Source organism: Lonchura striata, chromosome 10 (genome assembly GCF_050655825.1).
Source record: "Lonchura striata isolate lonStrDom1 chromosome 10, ASM5065582v1, whole genome shotgun sequence".
NCBI lineage: Eukaryota > Metazoa > Chordata > Aves > Passeriformes > Estrildidae > Lonchura > Lonchura striata.
The window spans coordinates 22,618,316-22,637,734 of record NC_140712.1 but is presented as its reverse complement, the minus strand read 5'-3'; the positions used below and the strand labels follow the sequence as shown (position 1 = coordinate 22,637,734).

The following is a 19,419-nucleotide window of genomic DNA, read 5'->3' as shown; positions in this document are numbered from 1 at the left end:
TTGAATTTCAACCTCCAGCCCATGGCACACACTCACAGCACTTAATTAAAAAGCAGCAACACCAAAGCTAAACCAGCAGCTGTTCCATATTTCTCCTGACTCCAGAGCCTTGCCACCACAGTGCCTCTTGGAGCTGTCGGGAGAGAAATTAGTAGAAACCTCTGCTTGGGTTTGGGGTTTCTGCAAGGCACAGGCTGGAAAACCTTATCTGCTGCAGCTAACCCTGAGGGGAATTGTGCTTCCCCTCCAAAGGAACAATGATGTTACCCAAGCTTATCCTCCCACATTTTGCAGGCCTGAGTTTACAGTGGCTGGTGTTCAGGATCACCAGTGCACCAAGGGGCACGTCCCCTAAAACAGCCCCAAAAGCTTTCAGCACTTCACCTCTGGCTTAGGGACAGCTCTGTAAAACAGGGTTTAGCCCAGTGTTAAATGAGTTTGAGCAGGCAGCACTCTCAGGCAACATCAATACAGCAAACTTGTTATCTCATCAGTATCTGTCACTGCCAAACGCAGCTGAGCTTGCCGTAATGGGAGCACCATCCATTTGGAATCCCAAAGGTAGGCATCAGTTTTGGATCAATGCTCTCAGAATCTCCATTAACTATTAAAATGCCAGTGATGTTTTAGATCTATTTTGGGTTCATTTCTTTAAACCATAACAAGGCCACAGAAGGTCTTTCACTGCATTTTGACTCTCTTACAATAATAAAGTGGTGGCACGGGAAGCCCAGCATCCCCAGAACTGATGTGGTTCCAAGGAAAACCTTTCCCCTCCAGCTCTCCATTCCCATTTCACCACACTGTCTTTCTCTTCCAGCTTCTCCTCAGGGACTATTGCCTATTCCCACTCCTTAATCACATGCCAGGATGCCCCACTTCCAACAGCAGGGCCCCAGCAGGCAGTGCCCTGCATGTCCTGCTCTTGACTCCATGCTCTGTCCCAAAAGCACAGCCCTGGGCATGCTGTGAGGTAAAAGATGCAGCATGCAGAAATTCCCAAACAAGAGATACACCTTTTGCTACATGGACTGTCTTTACCTGTCCCACACATATCAAGAGCAATACTCCCCCTCTTTCCTCTAACATAGTAATTGGTATCTTAAATGAGGGCACTGGAATTCTATCAGTTCAAAAGCTCAAAATAACAATGTAAAATTCCACCCAAATGCATTGAAAGAGACATCTCTACCATTTTCTAAACTTCTTCAACAGGCACCAAAAAATATTACATCTAATGATTTAGTAGTGAATGAAATCATCCAATTAGACAGCCAAGGACTGATTTTTCAAAAGGATCACACAGAACAATTTAATATCATGGGAGATAATAAATATGTCCTGAGCTGGATCACTGAATGGTGTTGCTAACAGCCTGTCAGAGATATCAGATATTTACACCAGAATAAGGCACCACATCAGATAAAGTAAAATACATCCTCTCAAGGATATAGAAATATGGAAAGGAATCACTCTAGCTGCATTTCAAGTCTGGGTAATTTCCATAACTCCAGAGAAAAGGTTTTGTGTGGTGCTAGTTCTCTTCTTAAGGCACCCATCCATGCTGCTGGCATGTGGGAGACCCTCTGGAGCAAGAGGGTCAAAACATAGCACAGACCTCACAGACTGGACAATGTTTTAAAGATAAAAATATGTACAGATATCTACTAAATTGAATAATGTAAACTAAACCTTTAAAATATTTTTGTCTGCATGTTGCCATTAAATATGTCAGACCCAAGCAAGTGTTTGTACTGTCCTAGAAATGATGGCTTCCTGTTAGAGACTTTTTGATGCAGCTGCTATGGAAAAGTGCTTTTTTGGATAAACTAGTAAAAAGCAAGCAAACAAAGCTACAACTCAATTCAATTATATATATCACTGTGAAATATCTTACAATTTAATGGAACTGTGCACAGGCTATAATCTATCTGGTTCTATCCAAAATTTTGAAATCTCCTTATTATTAAGTGTATTCACAATTATGAAAACCTTCAACTTCAAGCCATTCAAGTGGATAGTTAAGAATAGGAATTCTGCACTTTGGAATCAAGTTCCTCTTTTTTTTTTTGCTTTGATACCAGTTTGGCATTAGACAGGATATAACACAGTTGGTGTTCCTGTTCAAGAAAGCTGCAAAATTGCAGCTCCAGCTATTTCTGGAGATCCAGCTATGAGATGAGAGCCCAGTAACAGGTATTCACAACTGACCTTAGCACTTTCCTGAGCATCTGTGCATGCCTGTATCAGTTACTTCATGGGTATGTGCAGTATCCCTCCTGAATGAAGAAACGAATCAAGGTGTTAGAAGACATCAAATATTGATATACATTTCCAAAATTTTACTCAGGACACCAAAAGTATTTTGGGCTGAGGAGGCTTCTACCCTGATGATGGGAATTTCTAAGACACTTTGGGACTGAAAAGATGCTTTGCAGCACTAACACCACACCAGCATTCCAGGGAGTAACACTGAGCCTCAATTTCAAGCAACATAGGGAATGCAACCTGATGAAGAGGTTCAATGAAAAAGTGAATTCGTCTCCCTTAATCCTGCAATGCCAGCCTGCAGAGATGACTCAAACAAACCAGGATTCTTCCTTGAGACTACAAATTTGGATGATAAAGGGAATGACATCTACATGTTTTTGACTTGTCTGTTAAAATTAGAGCTGCATAAAACCAAATTTGACACAAAAAGCAGTCTTGCCCTTCTGGTTAATCTGCTGTTTCAAACGGATGCAAACTCCCAAGATGGTGTCCCCCTCTATGTCCTTCCTTCCCCCATGGGCCATGGACCTGAATTGGTCTGTATCTGAGGTAAAGGTGACATTTTTCCCCCAACCCACAACCCCTTCCAGTGTCTAAGAGGAAGATGAAATTGCTCCCTTTACCCCCTCCAGGTCACTACCTGAGAAGGAGATGCTGTTGTACTCTGTAGGCCTCTCACAGTTTCCACCTGAAGAGAAAGCACACCATTCTCCCATACCCCTGTCCAGTCTTTACCTGTGAGGGTGACGCCATTTTCCCCTGTACCCCTCTTCCCAATCTCTACCTGAGGGCAAGGTGCCCCTGCTGTCCATACCCCTCTCCTGGTCACCCCTGAGGGGAAGATGCCATGGCCCACTCCACCCATCTCTTGATCAACACTTGAGGGGATGGCGCCATTTTCCCACCGCACCTCTCTCACAGTCTCATCCTGAGGGGAAAGCACCACTTCCTCCTCATACCTGATGCAAAGGCGCCATTCTCTTTCGTACCCCTCTTCCGATCTCTGCCTGAGGGGAAGGCGCTGTTCCTCAGAACCTTCTCCAGGTCTCTGCCTGAGGGGAAGATGCCACTGCCCCCTGAACCGCTGCCCCAGTCTCTGCCTGAGGGGAAGGCGCTGTTCCTCAGAACCTTCTCCCGGTCTCTGCCTGAGGGGAAGATGCCACTGCCCCCTGAACCGCTGCCCCAGTCTCTGCCTGAGGGGAAAGCGCTGTTCCTCAGAACCTTCTCCCGGTCTCTGCCTGAGGGGAAGATGCCACTGCCCCCTGAACCGCTGTCCCAGTCTCTGAGGAGAAGCCACTGCCCCCTGAACCCCGCTCTCCCTGAGGGGAAGATGGCACTGTCCTCTGTAATGGCCTCCGGTCCCTACCAAGACGAAGGCGCCATTCCCCTGTAGGGCTGGCGTCCCCCAGGGGGTCCCTCCGCCCCGTCCCCACGTAACGGGCACAACCGCCGGCCGCCCCCGCTCCGGCGGCGCAGGGACCGAGCGCTCCGCAGCGGGGCGGGGCGGGCGGAAGCGGCTGCGGGGCGGGGCGGCCACGCCGCGGCCCCGGCGGCAGAAGGGGCGACGCCGGCGGGGCGGGCGCTGCCGCCTCGTCGGAGCGGCCGGCGCTCGGCAGCCGCCGCCGGGCATGTCAGCGCCGGGCCCCGGCCCCAGCGAGGCGGCCCCGGGCGCCTGGGAGGCGGCGCGGCGGGACCCGCTGGCCGCCGACCTGCGGTGCAGCCTGTTCGCCGCCGCGCTGCAGAGCTACAAGCGCGACTCGGCGCTGAGGCCCTTCCCGGGCCGCTACGCCAGCGGCGACAGCAAGGACTTCGAGGGGCTGGTGAGTGCCGGGGGCCGGGCCGGGGCACCTCCCGCCACGGGGAGCACGGGCTGCCCGCAGAGCTGAGAGCAGCGGATAAAGCAGGATGAAGGGTTCATCCAGTCAAGAGATCCAGGTTTAAAAGAGTATCTGGGATTCTGACCGATAAACCCACACTGGGAAACGCCCAGATCCGGTGTGGACGGCGCGTGAAGTAACAAGCGATAGGTAACAGCTAGTGAGACAGCAGGACGAAAGGAAGCGGCCTCAAGCTGCTCAAGATTGAGTATTCTGGAACATTTCTACCCTGAAAGGGTGGTTAGAAATGCTAACCAGGCTGCCCAGGGAAGGGTTGGAATCACCATCCCTGGAGGTGTTTAGAAAACATGGAGATGTGGCACTTGGGGTCATGGTTTAGAGGTGGGCTTGGAAAAGTTACCTTAGGAGTTGGACTCAATCATCTCAGACGTGTTTTCCAGTCTTAATGTTTCTAATGTTCTGTGAATTATGAGAGCTTGCCAACATTAAATTCAAATTCATATTGAAGGATTTGCATATTACATGGTCTGAACACCCCCATGTCGGGTCCACTGCACATAGTGCCCTGTCACAGCTTGTTTTCTCTCAGGAGTGTGTCTGACTGTTCCTGTACAAACCCTGCAGATACTGGTAAATATCACTGTTTGTAACTTGCCTGGTATTTGCGTTCAGAGCAATCGTCAGACTTCCCCACAAACTTGAAACAAGTGTTTATATCTCAGAACAGAACCAGTTTTTCGGTTTGTTGGGGTGAAATATTGTTTTGTTTTCACTAGAGGTCCCTGTTTAATCGCAGTGGCACTAAGGAGCTTTTGCTAAATGCCTCTGTTGTTAGCTTGCAGATACCAAGGCTCTGCCAAGCCTGAAAGAGCTTCTGGGGTCTGTTCCAAATACAGATAAAAGGACCTGGGACCTGTTTAGTTGGATTCTATCATCTAAAGTCTTCATGATACAAAGTACTAAGAAACACGAGGTAAGTTTTGAATTCTGAAAATCTTAATTAGAATTTGGTTTTTGAGTCAAACTTGCACTTCAGAGAATATATCCTCCTTCCAGAATTAAGTTGGTTTTTGTGAGAGCTTGACAGCTGAACATAAATCCATTCTTCTCTGTATATAGAGAGGGGTTTTTTTAAGTAAATTTTCAGGAACACTGGTTGGAAGAAATAGTTACCAGTGTCAGTAGTTGATGATGAGCAATGATTGTATTTGGTTACTGCAGTTAACATAACATGTACATGCATGATTTAGTCTGAGAGAGACAAATTCGGGTGTCATGGAGCTGGGTCCTGCTTGTCACTGAGAAAGACAGCTCTTGTGTTCTGCCCCAAAAAGGGAAAGGTTCAGAGCCACTGAGGCACTTCTGTAACAGGGATCAAAATAGTTGTAGAGATTAGCAGCAAGCTGAAAACAACTTCTGTTTTCATGGCTTTTTCTCTTGCAAGATCAGCTGATGAATATATTGTCTTAGTAGCCAAAGTAGAATTGGGATATTGTCCTCACATCATAAATTAATTCATAATTATAATTCAGGGTTGGGTTTTTTTCTGGAGAGATTCCTTCCTGTTTTTAAGTACGAGAAGATCCAGGAACTCACAGGGATGTCTGGGGCTGCGGTTCCTGCTCCAGACTACCTCTTTGAGATCGTGTACTGTGATCAAATGAACACCAAGTTTGCTGAGACCAAGGGAGAGCGGGACCTTATCTACGCCTTCCATGGGAGCCGCCTGGAGAACTTCCATTCCATCCTGCACCACGGCCTGCACTGCCACTTGAACAGGGTGAGGCTCCTGCCATTGACAGCATCTTCCCTTGCTCACTTGCAGCTGGAGACATGTTTTAAAAATAGGCCCAGATTCCTTTCAGAGTATGAAATGTGCTGATGCTCTTGTATTGCTGTGTTCATTTCAGTGTAGGCCTTTGTGGATGGCTGTGTTGGATTTTCTAGTGCAGCCTGAGGGCAAAAACTGGAAGTGGCATGAAACTCTTTTCACCAGCGTGACAAATTATGACTGTCCTTTGCTTCTTTATAAGGAGGTATAATTCCTCTGAAAATCCTGGCCTGTCTGACAGCCTGCAGGTGGGAAGTGCCTGTCTGCAGAGACAGAGGATAATGGAGAGTTTCTGCCTAGCCTTTTGTTTAGATCAGCAAAGTTTCAGGTGCTACTTGCCAGTGGAGCCTTCTTAAAATGGTTTGGTTTAGGGAACATCCCATAGGATTTGCACATCTTCTGATTTCAGTGGAAGGGAAGTTGAGACTCTTGGCTTTTTGTGTCAGCTGTGAGGCAGCTTTGACACAGCACCTGCTTGACATTCCAGTCAACCTGAAGTATGTTTTTTCCCCACATTCTCAATGAGTAGTGGTTTACTGGGTACAATGGACTTACTGGAGTAGTAATTTTAGCCAGTGTGGCAAATTGAACAGCTCTTTCCTCTTTTCTAGTAAAACATGGATTTAAGTGAAGTAAAGCCTTGCCTTGTTTGGGGAGTTTGGATTACTTGAATGACGACAGTCTCAATAAATCGATGAAATGTCTTTTAACAGCAGCACAGTCATGTTGATGTAAAATACTTTTGCTGGCAAACTAACTCCAAATCCGGGAAAGCATGAATCTGTCCACACCAAGTGCTCTGCCAAGCAGCTAATTTGAGGGATGGGAGAGGGCAGCAGCCCCACCCCAGGGAAGTTGTGCCAGGACAAAAACAGTGCATGGACCAGGCCCAGCATGGGTCAGAAAGGCCTTTCGTAATTTACCTTCAGGAGCAGAACTGCCAGTCTGAAAGGAAAGATCACTTGTATGTTGTTTGAGGTTTGCAGTACATGTATTTTAGGGTAGGTTTCTGCTCTCTTTCAGACATCCCTGTTTGGTGAAGGCACCTATCTGACCAGTGACCTGAGCCTGGCTCTGCTGTACAGCCCTCATGGTCTCGGCTGGCAGCAAAGTGCTCTGGGCTCTATCCTCAGCTGTGTGGCTGTTTGTGAGATCATTGACCACCCAGATGTAAAGTGCCAGGTGAAAAAGAAAGGTAAATCTATCACAGTAATAACTGTGTAGTAGTTACTTCTGTCCTTCATGTTGTTTTTCTTTCCCTGTTAATATCAGTGGCTTCTTGAGCACTGGATGGGAGAGTTACCTCCTTGTCACCCTGGTCTGGGCCATAATGTCACCCATACCAAGGATGACTAGGAGTGGTATAGCCTCAAGCAAACTTCTCACTCTATTCTTGGATGCTGAGGGATTCAGGGGAATACCAAGACTAGATTTTTGGTTATCTCATTCCCATTCTTCTGGGGGGTGTGTATGGGGGTGTTGGTTGTTTACTTTTTTACAGTTACTGCATTTTTTTTTTTCTTTTCCCAATTCAGATTCAGAAGAAATAGACAGAAAAAGAGCAAGAGTGAAAAATAGCGAAGGGGGAGATGTACCACAGAAATACTTTGTTGTCACAAACAACCAGCTTTTACGAGTTAAATACTTGCTAGTGTATTCACAGAAGCAGCATAGGAGGTAAGAGTTCAGCTGTCTAAAGGGATAAGCTATTACAACAGCCAGATAAACACATCTCATTGATGGAAAAAAACCCCAGGAAACAACCAAGAAAGATACACTGCACTGCCAGAATTTGATGTAGCCCATTTCCTGTGGAAATAAGTCTCACACCATCATGTTGCCTCTCTCTTCCTCTTTGACATTCCCAGGCTCAGCTAAATTTGCTTTTTTACCAGACAGACCTCTAAGCACTTAGAGTCTTTGAGAGGTCTAAGTGTCTGTGGCAGGAAACCAAGTGTGGATGTCTGGTGAGTGCATCTCTTAAAACTGCCTCAGTTTTAATCTGCCCTTATCTATCCTAAGTGGCAGTGTTCACTCAGCTACTCAGCTACACGTCTACAGGCCAGGCAGCTACAGCTCCAGACCACAGGGAAAGGTGTGAACATGGGGAGAAAAGACAGGATTGTGCATGGAGGCTTAAGAAAAAGGGATGTGGTAAAAAAGTCAGGCTTCATTATTTACAGGCATTGTGGAACAACTTTCTGGTTTTGTGGATTTGCTTAAAATAATGAAGCCTGAAGTATTTTTTGCCAAGGCATTTGTGCATCTCTGACAGAATTCATGCCCTTTTCCCCTTTCAGGCCTTCTCCTGAATCTTCCTGGTTCTACACCCACCGTTTTGCTGTATTGATGATGCTGTACCTGCTGTTGCTGATAGTGATAGGTGCTAGCAACTCACCAACCTTCATCTACTACTGGCACAGAATGTTTGACTCGGAGAGATGAACCACCTGAGATGATAAACTGTTGATTTCACCACGTGCCTTAACAATAGCTGATCTGCAGTGCACTGCATCTATTCCAGAGCTCTGGAAATAAATCTGCCCAGTTCTGTCACCAGTATATTAATCCTCTTGGCACCTCTGCATTTATTCTTATTTCTGTGTTCCTGGGATTCATGAGGATGCCTAGTACAGCTGAAAAGGATCACAGTGGTGCAGCTCAGCATGAGCCAATCGTTAAGGGTCCATGGAAAAAAGGTTAAGATTAATGAAAACTAAGCATGGAAACACTCAGGTGTAACTTATTTTCTGTCAAGCTGAAGTGTGTTTGCACAAGTTGGAAAGGAGGATTTTTCTGGATGTCAGGCAAAGCAACCTATTTGGAGTCTTATCATTATGTTTTCAGAAATTGAATCTAATGATGTTTGGCATGTATCAATGCAGATGGAATTACTTTTAAACTTTTAAAACTAACTTTGGCCAGGAATTTTTATATTTGAGCATAATAATTGTAAGAAAAAAAACAAGAAGAAATAAAACAACTGCCAAATGGAAGAACTTAAACAGTTTCTAGTATGTGTTTTTCCCCTCTGTAGAACATGGTTGCGTTTTAATCCCAGCTGGCAGCTAAGCACAAATCCAAAACATAGTTACTGCACTACTATGAGGAAAATTCATTGTATCCTAGACAAAACCAGCACAAACATCCACAAGGCTTGTGGTCTCAGCCCTGCTCTATCTTATCCTAGCTTACTGTGCAGATTAGACAAACTCAGGGTTTTCAGCATCAATACTGAATAAGGATTGTTCTTACCAAACTGGGGATTTGTTAGAGAATACACTATGTGCAAGTTAGTAATGCAGCATACACAGGGCAATGCTCTCTTCTCTCCCTCCTGTCATTAGTGTTTGCAAAGCACCCTACAACTGCCTGAAACACAAAAAAGGAGGAAAGCACTGTCCTCTAATTAGTGACTGGGGATGGGATAACCCCATGAAGATCCAGGGATTCTAGGCAAGGAAAAGTCAGATAGGTGCCACAGTTCAGTCTCTCAGTCCAGCCTTTAGTAGATTTGATAAATGCAGATTTTCATTGCACAGTGAACCCTAACCACAAAAACCCCCCAACTCATCACATATTTCCAGCAAATGAGTCTGTGATTACTACCTTACTCATTAAATATTTCAAAGAAAATCTCTTCTTTTTCTGATGTTGTTCTGGTACCTAATTGCCAGAAATAATGTCCTGGTAATCAGATTTTTTAATTCAAGGCTGAGAACAAGTTCATTTAGAGCAACCCTCTTCTTGGTGACTGGAGCTAAACACATTTATCCCAGTTAATTTTGCTGCCAGAACAAATTTATTTATTCACCATACAGCTTGCAAAACAAGAACATTATAATCCAATTCCCCATTGCCTTTTCCAGCCCGTTAATAATGCTCACTGTCAAAGGACACTGCAGCGCCTCAGCCCAAGAAGAGTCCGTGCTAATTATAGCAGAGATTTGCAATTAAAATATACATAAACAAATAATTTATTGTGCAACAGGTTCAACAACTTTATAGTTTACTCCTTGATATTTCAGTGCAGAAACTTGGGGTTTGAGATGTGCACAGGGGTCGTGGGAATATTTGCCTATGTTTATCTTCCTCAGCATGTTATATTAAATGTTGTGCCATGTAAATATACAAATTTAGGGGAGATAATGTGCCAGCAAGAAAACCTGGAGGTATTTTTGACACTGTCTAAAGGGTACTGGTTTGTAAAAGCCTGGGTTTTTTTGAAAAAAAAAACCCACCTCATCTTTTGGAACAGATGGGCTGTTTGGGGCCCTTTGGAAAAGGAGGAGGTTGAGCAGCAGTTGTAGGATGGCTGTCTGCTGGCACTGCACGGAAAGGCACAATCCTGAGAGCTCCTGAGCCAGATGAAAAGAACACAGCAGGGATTTAAAGCTCTTTTCTTAGGGTTTCTTTGCATAGGAAAGTTTCTGAGTAAGCAGAAGCAATAATAGTTCCAGGCTATGTCCCCAGAGAGAAAGCATTGTGGGGGCTCATGGCAGACACGTACAGTCCAGCTCTGCAATGAAATCAGCAGGTATCAAAGGGAAAAAAAAAAAAAAAAACAACAGCTTTTCCTGCTTTGATCAGTTTGACTAGATCCCAAAAAAAAAAAAAAGGAGGCAGTTTCAGGTGTGGGCTGAATCCTGATGGATGTGTCTCGAGTATCCCTTAGGGAGCTTGCAGCCCCATACCTCATGCTCAGGCCTGCAGGGATTCTGGGCACAGCCTCATCATTGCTTCAGCTCCACAGCTGTGGAGCGAGGCAACACCAATGGGAAAATATTGTAAATACATTTAAGGTGCTCAGATCCTACCTAGCAGCCTGGCAAAATACTTAATATCCTACTCCCACGCTTGTTTTCTGAGCTCCCTGCTGATTTCAGCATGTGTTTCCCAACGTGGCGAGGGGCAGTCAGCTGGATTAATGCGGGTATTGTGCTGAGTAACTAACAGTATTATGAATTAACCCAAGGTTTGTGTTAGCCTCTTAAGCCACTTGCTTGGCTCTTTGAACATGAACAGTGCTATAAAAACACTAACAGGGAATGAATCAGAATTTCCTCCTGAACAAAGGGCCGCTGTGTTTGAAGCAGGCAGCCCAGGGTGAGGTCGAGGAGTTGTAAAATACAGAGCTACCTGCTCTTATTAATATGTTCATTACATTACTGTGGTGAATATTAAGGAATTGTTACTGAATTAGACAAATCTGATCCTGGCTGGGACTGCAAGAAGTGTGGTGTTTCCTTGGTGGAAATGAGCAGGTTTTGAGGAAGCGGGAGAATTTTCCTCCAACAAGCATAAATAGATAATAAATATAAAAAGTATTTTCTCTCTCTCTATTTTATATATATTTATATACAGAGATCTCAGGAGCCAGCTGAGGAGAAGGGCAGGTGCTATTGGAGACAAAGGGTTTGAGGCAATGGGGGAGAGAGAGGGAAGCACCACAGAAAGCAGGACCACCCCTGAGTTCAGGGGGAAAGCAAGACATGGGGATTCATGCTCCTAATAAGTGATGCAAAAATCTTGTGCTCTCTAAAGTGTGAGCAAATACAAGAAAAGCAGAATCAGAAATGCAGGAATATCCAGACCAGGCCTGGGCTTTGGTCCACCTCTGGCAGGACCCAGACTGATCCCAGCTTCCCCAGGAAGGTGCTGCCCCCCTGCTTGCTCCGAGCCCTTCCTGCCTGCAGTGGACACATGGCTTAGCAGCACACACTTTCAGCGGCATTTTCCTTCTCTCATGAAAGCTATCACATTGGGCAACTTGCCCACACTCCAGACTCCACAAGATGTCACTTCTAACATCAGCAACAGGAGGGAAGGTGTGAAAGAGATGGGCAAAAGGAGCAACACTGGAGTGCCTGCAAGAGTCCCAAGGAATGTGCCATGCTTCCCCTAAGGACTAAAGTACAAATGCTTGCCAGAATCCCCATTTTCCTACTCTTCATAGAGATCTAAATTATCCAATCTAAATTATTGCAAGATCACCGAGTCCCCCTGAAGCCAAACCCATTTTTACCTTTTTACTGTACCCATGGGGTGCAAAATCCTTCCCACAAGGAAAAAAGTATTTCTTGCTCCTCAGAGAAGACCTCTGAGTCTCCTGTTGCTGGGCAAGAGGAGACATGTGTATGAGCAATGTTGTATCTGTTCTTTCCCACTCAGCAAAAAGTGGATGAAGACAATTTTCAGTAGATTAAAGACACTTTTCTACTTATTCAAGGTTTGCCAGAAAACCAACACACCTTCAAGGTCTGCCTCCCATCACCACCATAAACAAAGAGACCAAAGGAGTGTCTGATGAATAAATAGTTATCCCTACTGCAAGCCATTTCCACCACCTTACAAGAAGCCCTTTTTTTTGCCATTCTGGCATCAGGCACCCCCTGCTCTGTTAGCACTGGGTAATTAACATTGGGCAGAATGAGCCCAGGAAAGCCAAACTACAATTACGCATCTCATTGGAGTTTGGATGCTTCCTAAATGGCTCACACTAGTCCCCACAGTTGGTCTGGGCTCCTGCAGTTCTAATTGATTTTTTTTTCTCCCTGGGCTACATGTTTAGCATAAATAATAATTAGTACCAGAAGGGCAAAGGCTGGATACCCACGTGCAGCTCAACATCACTCTGAGTGCTGTGGCTTCCTGTGTTCTCATTGCCCAGCCCCAGCCAGCCTGCAAGGGCTGCTTTCCACCCCTCCAATTTCAATAATTTGTTAGCTGGTGAACTGGGAGACCAGAGCAGATCCTTTCTGGCTGATGGGGAGCCAACACCTCTTGGAAACAGGGTTGAGAAAAGGCCCCCTCAGTGCCCAAAGGAGATTTGTTTTCTTGAGGGGAAGACATCTCCCAGCTCCCTACACACGCAACCGCAGCAAGACAAGAGCTGTTTTTAAAACAAAGCTCTTTCATCCTGATAAAGTCCAGATGCTCATTCAAAGCTGCTGTTGGCCATAAAAATAGCCAAGGAACGGCCTCCTGCCAAGTCCAGAGCTCATGAGCTGTCCAAAGATTTAACTAAACTAAGAAAATAACAACCCACCTGGCTTAAAAGTAAATTTCTCTTCAAAAGCAAACCCCACATTTAATAACAATCATCAGAGAATGAAAAAAAGAAATAATCCACTATTTCTAATTACCTGGAAAGGACAACACAGTTAAATAAATTCATCTCTTCAACCCACACCCAGAGACTTCTGCCTTCACAAGTAGCTTTTGGCACAATGGTAGAAAGCAAACAGTCCACATTACTCACCACAGCTCAGGTGATCCCTCCAGAAGCCTTCATTTACCTCCATCTGGCACTAAAGGTCCTGATGGACCCTTCTCAGCTGCATCCCATCACTTCAGTCATTGGGACACCTCGAACAACCCCTGTGGGGTGGCTGCACCTGCTCTGCTGGGCAGAGCCGAGGGGCTGGTGTTGCATAGGGCAAAGCAAATGTGTCCATTGTGTGGCCTGCAACCTGCCAGCCTGTGCTCTGGGACATGGGGACAGAAAGGTCAGGGGGGCTGGGCAGTGTCGGGTCGGGTTCTCATTACCACAAATACTCTCTCTCCTGGTTTGCCCTGTGTCCCATAGAGCTGCTGTGTAATGATACGTCTGTCTGTACATCCCCTTCACACCAGAAAACAGTAGAAGGGACTGTTTTCTCTTCTGGCTCTCTTCAAAAGAGAGAAGAAACCTCACCCCACCCCACTGTGGTTCTTTGCACTGCTCTTGCCCGAGTCCCTCCCTCCCCACAGCACTCCCTGCCCACCATGCCTGGGGATGAATGACCCTGCATTAGTCAACCTCCAAATATTTAGATATTTCCCAGGGCTTGTCACATATCCAGGGAGAACCAGACAGGTTCTGAGTCAGGAGATCTGAAATTTCCAGAGAGCTTTTCCTACAATGGCTGGAGAAAACGGAGTAAAAGCCTGTGATCACACCTTTGCAGGGTGTGATCATCCATGCAGCTCTACAGCTGGGTGACACCATCCATGCAGCTCTACAGCTGGTGACACCATCCATGCAGCTCTACAGCTGGGTGTAGGTGCAAAGGGCACTTGAAGACCAGCCACTCCAGAGATGTGACCCTGGACCACAGAGGAGATGGTAAATTTCCTCCCAGACATTGATTCTGGAAGTGTGGTGAAGCTTGATTCCAGAATCAGAGCTGGAGCATGTTTCAGGTACAAAAAGGATGTTTTCTAGTTTTCACAGCACTGCCAGAATAGAGCAGAATGACCAGAAATACCCCCAATTTTTTTCACCCTGGGTACAGGGAGGAGACACATTCTCAGTTTCTGGTCAGAAACCCTCCCCCACAACAGCTGAGTAGGGAACCTCATCATGACAGTTTCCAAAATGGTCCTACAGGACAAAACAGTCCCAAAGCTGTGCCTGCCATCCCCTTGTGGGTACATCTCTTCATCAGACTGTGCTGACAGTTGTCCCATTGGAGCCCCCTGATGCCACCCCACCATTTGCAGCACCATCCTTTGTGTTCTTCTCTGAGGCTGAGATGGGTTTGTGTCTCTTTTGCCTGGTGATGGCTGTTTCAATGCCCCTGAGACACAGCTGCACGTCCTCCCGAAAGGAAGGGGTGTACAGTCCATAAATGATAGGGTCAGTGCAGGTGTGCAGCAGGCCAAAGAGGAAGAAGCTGTGGTTGACATACTCTGGCATCTTCTGGATCATGGCTGGCTGGAACCAGTACCACAAGCCCAGGAGATAGTAAGGGGTCCAGCAGATGATGAAGGTGGCAACAATCACTATGGTCATCTTGATAGTCTTCATGCGTGCCTTGGAGATGTGGTCGTTTTGATTTCTTGTCAAACCTGCCAAGGAGAGTCAAAAAGATAGTTGACAATAGGGGAAAACCAAGACAACATAACCATCCATGACTCTGCTTCTGCCACAAATGGAAGAATCTCATAATCTTCTCCATGTCCCACAGGAAGCAAAAGACAGCAAGGACTGGTGTCAATAAGTTTGTGCGAAACCTCTCAGTTGTTTTATGCAAAACTGCTTAGCTTTCAAAGGATGTTGTGACACACTCAACAACAATTCCAGGATGGAGTTCAGTCATGGAAGACATTAAAGGGCTGGGATCTACTTACCTTTATTGACCTTTAGCTGCTTACTGATCTCCCAAAGGATCCGGATGTAGCAGACGATCATGACACTCAGGGGGGTGATGTAGAGGGTGGTGAAGGTGAACATGTTGTAGACAGTTTCCTCCCAGTGTGCACGGAAGCTCCCATGAGTAACACACTGGGTGAAATTCCCTCCTGGGATTGTGTTCAGGTGGAAGAGGAAAAGCTGAAATGGAGAACCAAATAATAACTCAGAGAAGATTTGAAATAGAGCACCATATCCTGGAGATGCTGCTGGCTGTGCATGGAGAGCACCTCCCTGCTGGTGTCAGAATGGGAGATAGGCTCTGGGCACCTAACTCATGCCTTATTCTGGTGCTCGTGGAGTCCATGGATTGGGATGGACTTGTTGGGGATATTGGCATGGAGAAGCGCTTTTCCAAAACCACCCCTGCTAGGCAAACTCCATGGGGAGGACACTGAACTTTACCTGGGGCAAAGCCAGGAGCACGCTGCCAGCCCAGGCAGCACGGAGCAGCATCCCATTGCGGTGGTGAGCACGGGAGAAGGGATGGAGGATGGCTGCGTGCCGGTCCAGGCTGATGACCACCAGTACCAGGGCAGCTGCATACATAGCAAAGAGCTTGAGGAAGTTGAGGATCTTGCAGGAGATGTCCCCTCCGTACCACTGCACTGTCACGTTCCATGCTGCATCCAGGGGCATCACCATCACTGTCACCAGCAGGTCAGCCAGCGCCAGGCTGAGGATCAGCGGCTGCACGTGGGATTTCCTCCTCTTCCTCAGCAGGCTGCCCAGCACCGCCGCATTGCTGCCCGCTGCCAGCAGGAAGAAGATGGCTGTGATGATCACACGGACCTTCGCTGCTTGAGTGAACCGGGGCTCCACCCAGTACTGGGGGTACGCAGAGGCCGAGGCATTGGTGTCCTCCCGCGTGGTGGGGCAGTGGGGAGATGCAGGGAGCTGCTCCTCACTCATCCCCTGCTGAAACATAAGCAGAAAGGTGAACTCCTTCTTAGGGGCTGTGTAGAATGCTGCAGCTTCAACAAATGGACAAGTGGGGAGATGGTGGGATCTGCATTGGAGGTACCAGCAGCAGTCTCCCATTCTGTCTTGTCCCAGCCTGTCCCTGCCTGTCCCCTCTGCGTAGCCCATTTTGCGAAGTCACCGTGTTCCCCCCACCACAGTGACCCAGCCTGGCCACCCTCTCTGGCTCGGCCCCGCTGTAACTACAGTGACTGCTCACACAGACATATATTTTTAGCTCTTTGTGAGGTGGCCGAGCAGCTGGGAAAGCAGGAATGGTGGCCAGGACCATGGAACCAGTCACTGTCTGCCAGCATCCTGCTGGGAATGGGTCATACCAGAGCTGGCTGAGCCTGTGCTGGGGCAGCTGTGCTTGGTTCAAGGACTTGTCCTTCCAAAGGGGGCTTGTAGGCAGGGCTCAGCTTTTTAGAAACCCCACAGCCCTTTCCATTAGTGTGTTAATGATCCATCTCCAGTGCCAGATCCAGATCTGAGGTCATGGACAGAAGCAGCTGGGGGTGACCAGGCAGGAGAAGGGGCATCCCACACTGTCCAGAGTCTTACAGTGGCTCCTAGGAGAGGATCACAGTGGCATTTAGGAGCCTGGACCTTCCCAGGACCCAAGTAGCACCAGCACAACACCCCTGTCCCTTTCCCTTCTGGAAGAAAAGCAGGAGGAGGAGGGAAAGGTAGAACCCTCCATAAACCAGGGGTGGCTGGGGAGTGATGAGCAGTGTGGTTGTCCCCCACGCTTGATTTCATTGCCCTTTTTACCTGAGCAGAACTCACAGGGGACACACACTTCTAACTCCTGCGGCCACGAGTTGTTTACAGTCCCAGCTGCAGGTACAGCACATCTCCTACTGTTTCAAGCACCTTCCTGTTTGCCGATTCCAAAATAAAGCATTCCTTACCCTTGTACAAATAACAGGAACAACAGAGATCAAATCTGTCTCCCCAGCTCTGCAGGAAGGAGATGCCAACACCGTGCAGCAATGCGCCCTCCTCCAGCCCCACCACCTGCACCCCGAGATCCCTTCTCCTTGTTTCCTTCACCCCTCCCTCCCCAAAGACCAACTGAACAAACAAGCAGCAAAAAGAAAGAACAGCTAAAAAGTACCAAATTGCTTGTCTGGAATAAACGAGAAATCTGTGTGCAGGTCAGGATTTATCCCGGCTGATGGGAACATACCTGGCATACGCATGCCCTGATGCTGAGAGAAGATGCTCCGTGCCTTTCCCACGGGTCCCTCACCGCTGCGGTGCTGAGTCAGGATGCTCCAATGTTTCCTTGCATCAGATCCCTGCAACAAACCTTGAAGCAGTAAAATTTCCCCTTGCCAGCAGGCAAGCCAGGAGCGACGCTGCTGTTAGCACAGGCATATGCAGGCATCTGGAGATGGGAATTCTGCTGCAAACACCCCCTGCACCGGCAAACCAGGAACGGGGCACACCGAGGCTGGCACCCATGGGCAGCCTGGCTCAGGCAGCCACCATCACCCCTGCCCTTGTTAGCTTAATGAGCTGCCCACTTAATGAGCAGGCAGCAGGGATGATGACAAAGCTGCCGTAATGCAAGAAACAGCCAAAATTCAAAACGTTGTGGCCAAATGTGGCTCCATCAGGGATAAGTGCCAACAGTCCCTGTACTGGTTTGCTGTAAATACAGGAAAATGAGTTAATTATCCTGGGAGCTAGTGATGAATGTCCCGTTGCTCAGACAACCGAGAGACTCGCAGACACGCGCACACATGCACCTCAGAGATGCTCCTGGACCACATAGGTCCATGGAAGCATCACAGGTACATGCCTGGACTAGAAATGCTGTAAGGAGGGAATTAAGAAGGAGAAACGTGGTTCATTTTGCCATTTTAATGGATACACTTTTTTCCTTGCAGTCTATTAGTTCCCATCTTGTTCTTTCTGTATTTCTTGCAGCATAGCACAGTGAGAGGGAAGGACCTTGAGAGGGACAAAGAACTCAAAAGAGCTTAGAAAATATGAAGTGCAATGCAAGGACAGGGAGGGAAACTGAGGACATCCTTATCTTCTGGCCAGCAAAGGAGCTGTGGGGGTGAAAGAGGGACAGCCCCAAGCCCTGCGGGGGCCAGCAGTGGCAAACACACTCCCAGGGGCTTTTCTGGGACTTTAATGACATGCAGATAGACCTTCACATTTTCCAGGCTATTAAATTAAAGAGTACGTGGTATACAGGTCCCTGCAGATCCTGGGCTGGCAATGTGGCCCTGCATTGTTCTTCAAGAGGAGGAGATTCCCTTTCTGGAATAGGTTTTCCATTATTAAAACTACTCCCACTTATTTCAGGAGGAAATGCCTGAGTTCTGAATGTAGTTGCACCATCTCTGAGGCTGCTGTGCTGGCAGGAGTGATGCTGGGCACAAGCAGAAAAGGTATTTTCCCCATTTCCAATTTGACTCTTAAACCTTTGTGGGTTTAAGAGTCAACTTGTGTGGCAAAGGGACCAGATCCTGAGACCCAGGAGATGCTACAGACACTGGACCATGTTTGCCCTGGAATACCCTAAACTTTCCATCACTTCTTCATGGAGCTGCCAAAAGGAATCGGGATGGAAATTCTCTGCTCAGAGCCATAGAGGGCAAGTCCTGCATCTGAAGTGTTTTCCATACAGGGGGAAAGAGGAAAGCAGACCCTGCTGGCATTGCCAGCGAGCACCAGCCAGCCCTGCCACATGGGATGGGACTGTCCCCATCACCTCCTTACATGATAGGGGCATCACCCACCAGTGCCTTGGAAATGAGCCTGGCCCTTGGGGGACAAATAGCACAAAATCTTCATAGAAGTTGGGTGGAAGCCTGTTTGTTCCAGCAGCCACCTCCTCCTGATATTAGGTTCCTGCTTAAAGCTGAGATTAATTTGGCCACACACACTCATCCTTATTTTCCCTTTCATTTAGCCCTTTGCACCTGCACAAAAGCAATTAAGTAGCAAGTAAGGAATGTATTCCCTGTTTGTCCTTCATCCTGGCTGATGGCCTTTTCGTCTAGAAATGTCCTCTCCATCCCTGGCTGTATGATGCAAAAGAGGGACAGGATTTTTCTTGGGAAGTGTAAGCCTTGTTCATGTCACAACAAAGCCTTTAGTCCCAGTTTGGAGGGGATTTTTTTAGCATACCATCACACAGAAATGTCCTGGGCATGCATTAGCAATATGTCTTATTTTAAGGGTGGGGTCCCTTATTGAAATTACTGCTTTTCTCCAGCATTTGCACAGTAACCCCCTTGTGTTTTCTTCTCTTTTTTTCTTTTGCTCATCTCCTCAAAGGTCAGTTTGGATGTTGTCTGCATGGCAGCTTTCAGCCGAAT

The 19,419-nt window shown here is 47.2% G+C and overlaps 2 protein-coding genes across 5 annotated transcripts; one reads left to right on the top strand and one right to left on the bottom strand.

The window, feature by feature from the left end:
* The first annotated feature begins 3,857 nt into the window (after window positions 1–3,857).
* PARP16 (poly(ADP-ribose) polymerase family member 16) lies at window positions 3,858–8,502 on the top strand. 2 transcript variants are annotated; one of them, XM_021552568.3, is made up of 6 exons: window positions 3,858–4,091; window positions 4,945–5,082; window positions 5,683–5,889; window positions 6,964–7,135; window positions 7,476–7,617; window positions 8,241–8,502. In XM_021552568.3, exons 1-6 carry the CDS (start codon window positions 3,900–3,902, stop codon window positions 8,383–8,385), a joined length of 996 nt encoding a protein of 331 aa, XP_021408243.2. In that variant the 5' UTR covers window positions 3,858–3,899; the 3' UTR covers window positions 8,386–8,502. The 2 variants fall into 2 exon arrangements, with proteins under 2 accessions (XP_021408243.2, XP_085445114.1); XM_085588988.1 differs by having other exon boundaries at window positions 3,859–4,091; window positions 5,662–5,889.
* A 5,725-nt stretch (window positions 8,503–14,227) lies between these two features.
* Window positions 14,228–17,407, bottom strand: LOC110482996 (gonadotropin-releasing hormone II receptor). Of its 3 annotated transcripts, none has more exons than XM_085588986.1 (4): window positions 17,268–17,407; window positions 15,521–16,033; window positions 15,055–15,256; window positions 14,228–14,772 (listed from the first exon to the last, which is right to left on the bottom strand). In XM_085588986.1, the coding sequence occupies exons 2-4, from the start codon at window positions 16,025–16,027 to the stop codon at window positions 14,366–14,368; spliced, it is 1,116 nt and encodes a 371-aa protein (XP_085445112.1). In that variant the 5' UTR covers window positions 16,028–16,033; window positions 17,268–17,407; the 3' UTR covers window positions 14,228–14,365. The 3 variants fall into 3 exon arrangements, with proteins under 3 accessions (XP_085445112.1, XP_085445113.1, XP_021408291.2); XM_085588987.1 differs by having other exon boundaries at window positions 15,521–16,030; window positions 17,268–17,392; XM_021552616.3 differs by lacking the exon at window positions 17,268–17,407 and having other exon boundaries at window positions 15,521–16,319.
* Window positions 17,408–19,419: the final 2,012 nt, after the last annotated feature.

Excerpts from the sequence above, each read along its gene's own strand:
- LOC110482996 (XM_021552616.3), bottom strand. The coding sequence starts at position 16,204 with ATGGGCTACGCAGAGGGGACAGGCAGGGACAGGCTGGGACAAGACAGA. Across the intron at positions 15,257-15,520 it reads TGCTCCTGGCTTTGCCCCAG|CTTTTCCTCTTCCACCTGAA; the intron begins GTAAAGTTCAGT and ends TCTCCATTTCAG. Across the intron at positions 14,773-15,054 it reads GCAGCTAAAGGTCAATAAAG|GTTTGACAAGAAATCAAAAC; the intron begins GTAAGTAGATCC and ends TCTCCTTGGCAG.
- PARP16 (XM_085588988.1), top strand. The coding sequence starts at position 3,900 with ATGTCAGCGCCGGGCCCCGGCCCCAGCGAGGCGGCCCCGGGCGCCTGG. Across the intron at positions 7,136-7,475 it reads GTGCCAGGTGAAAAAGAAAG|ATTCAGAAGAAATAGACAGA; the intron begins GTAAATCTATCA and ends TTCCCAATTCAG. Across the intron at positions 7,618-8,240 it reads TCACAGAAGCAGCATAGGAG|GCCTTCTCCTGAATCTTCCT; the intron begins GTAAGAGTTCAG and ends TTCCCCTTTCAG.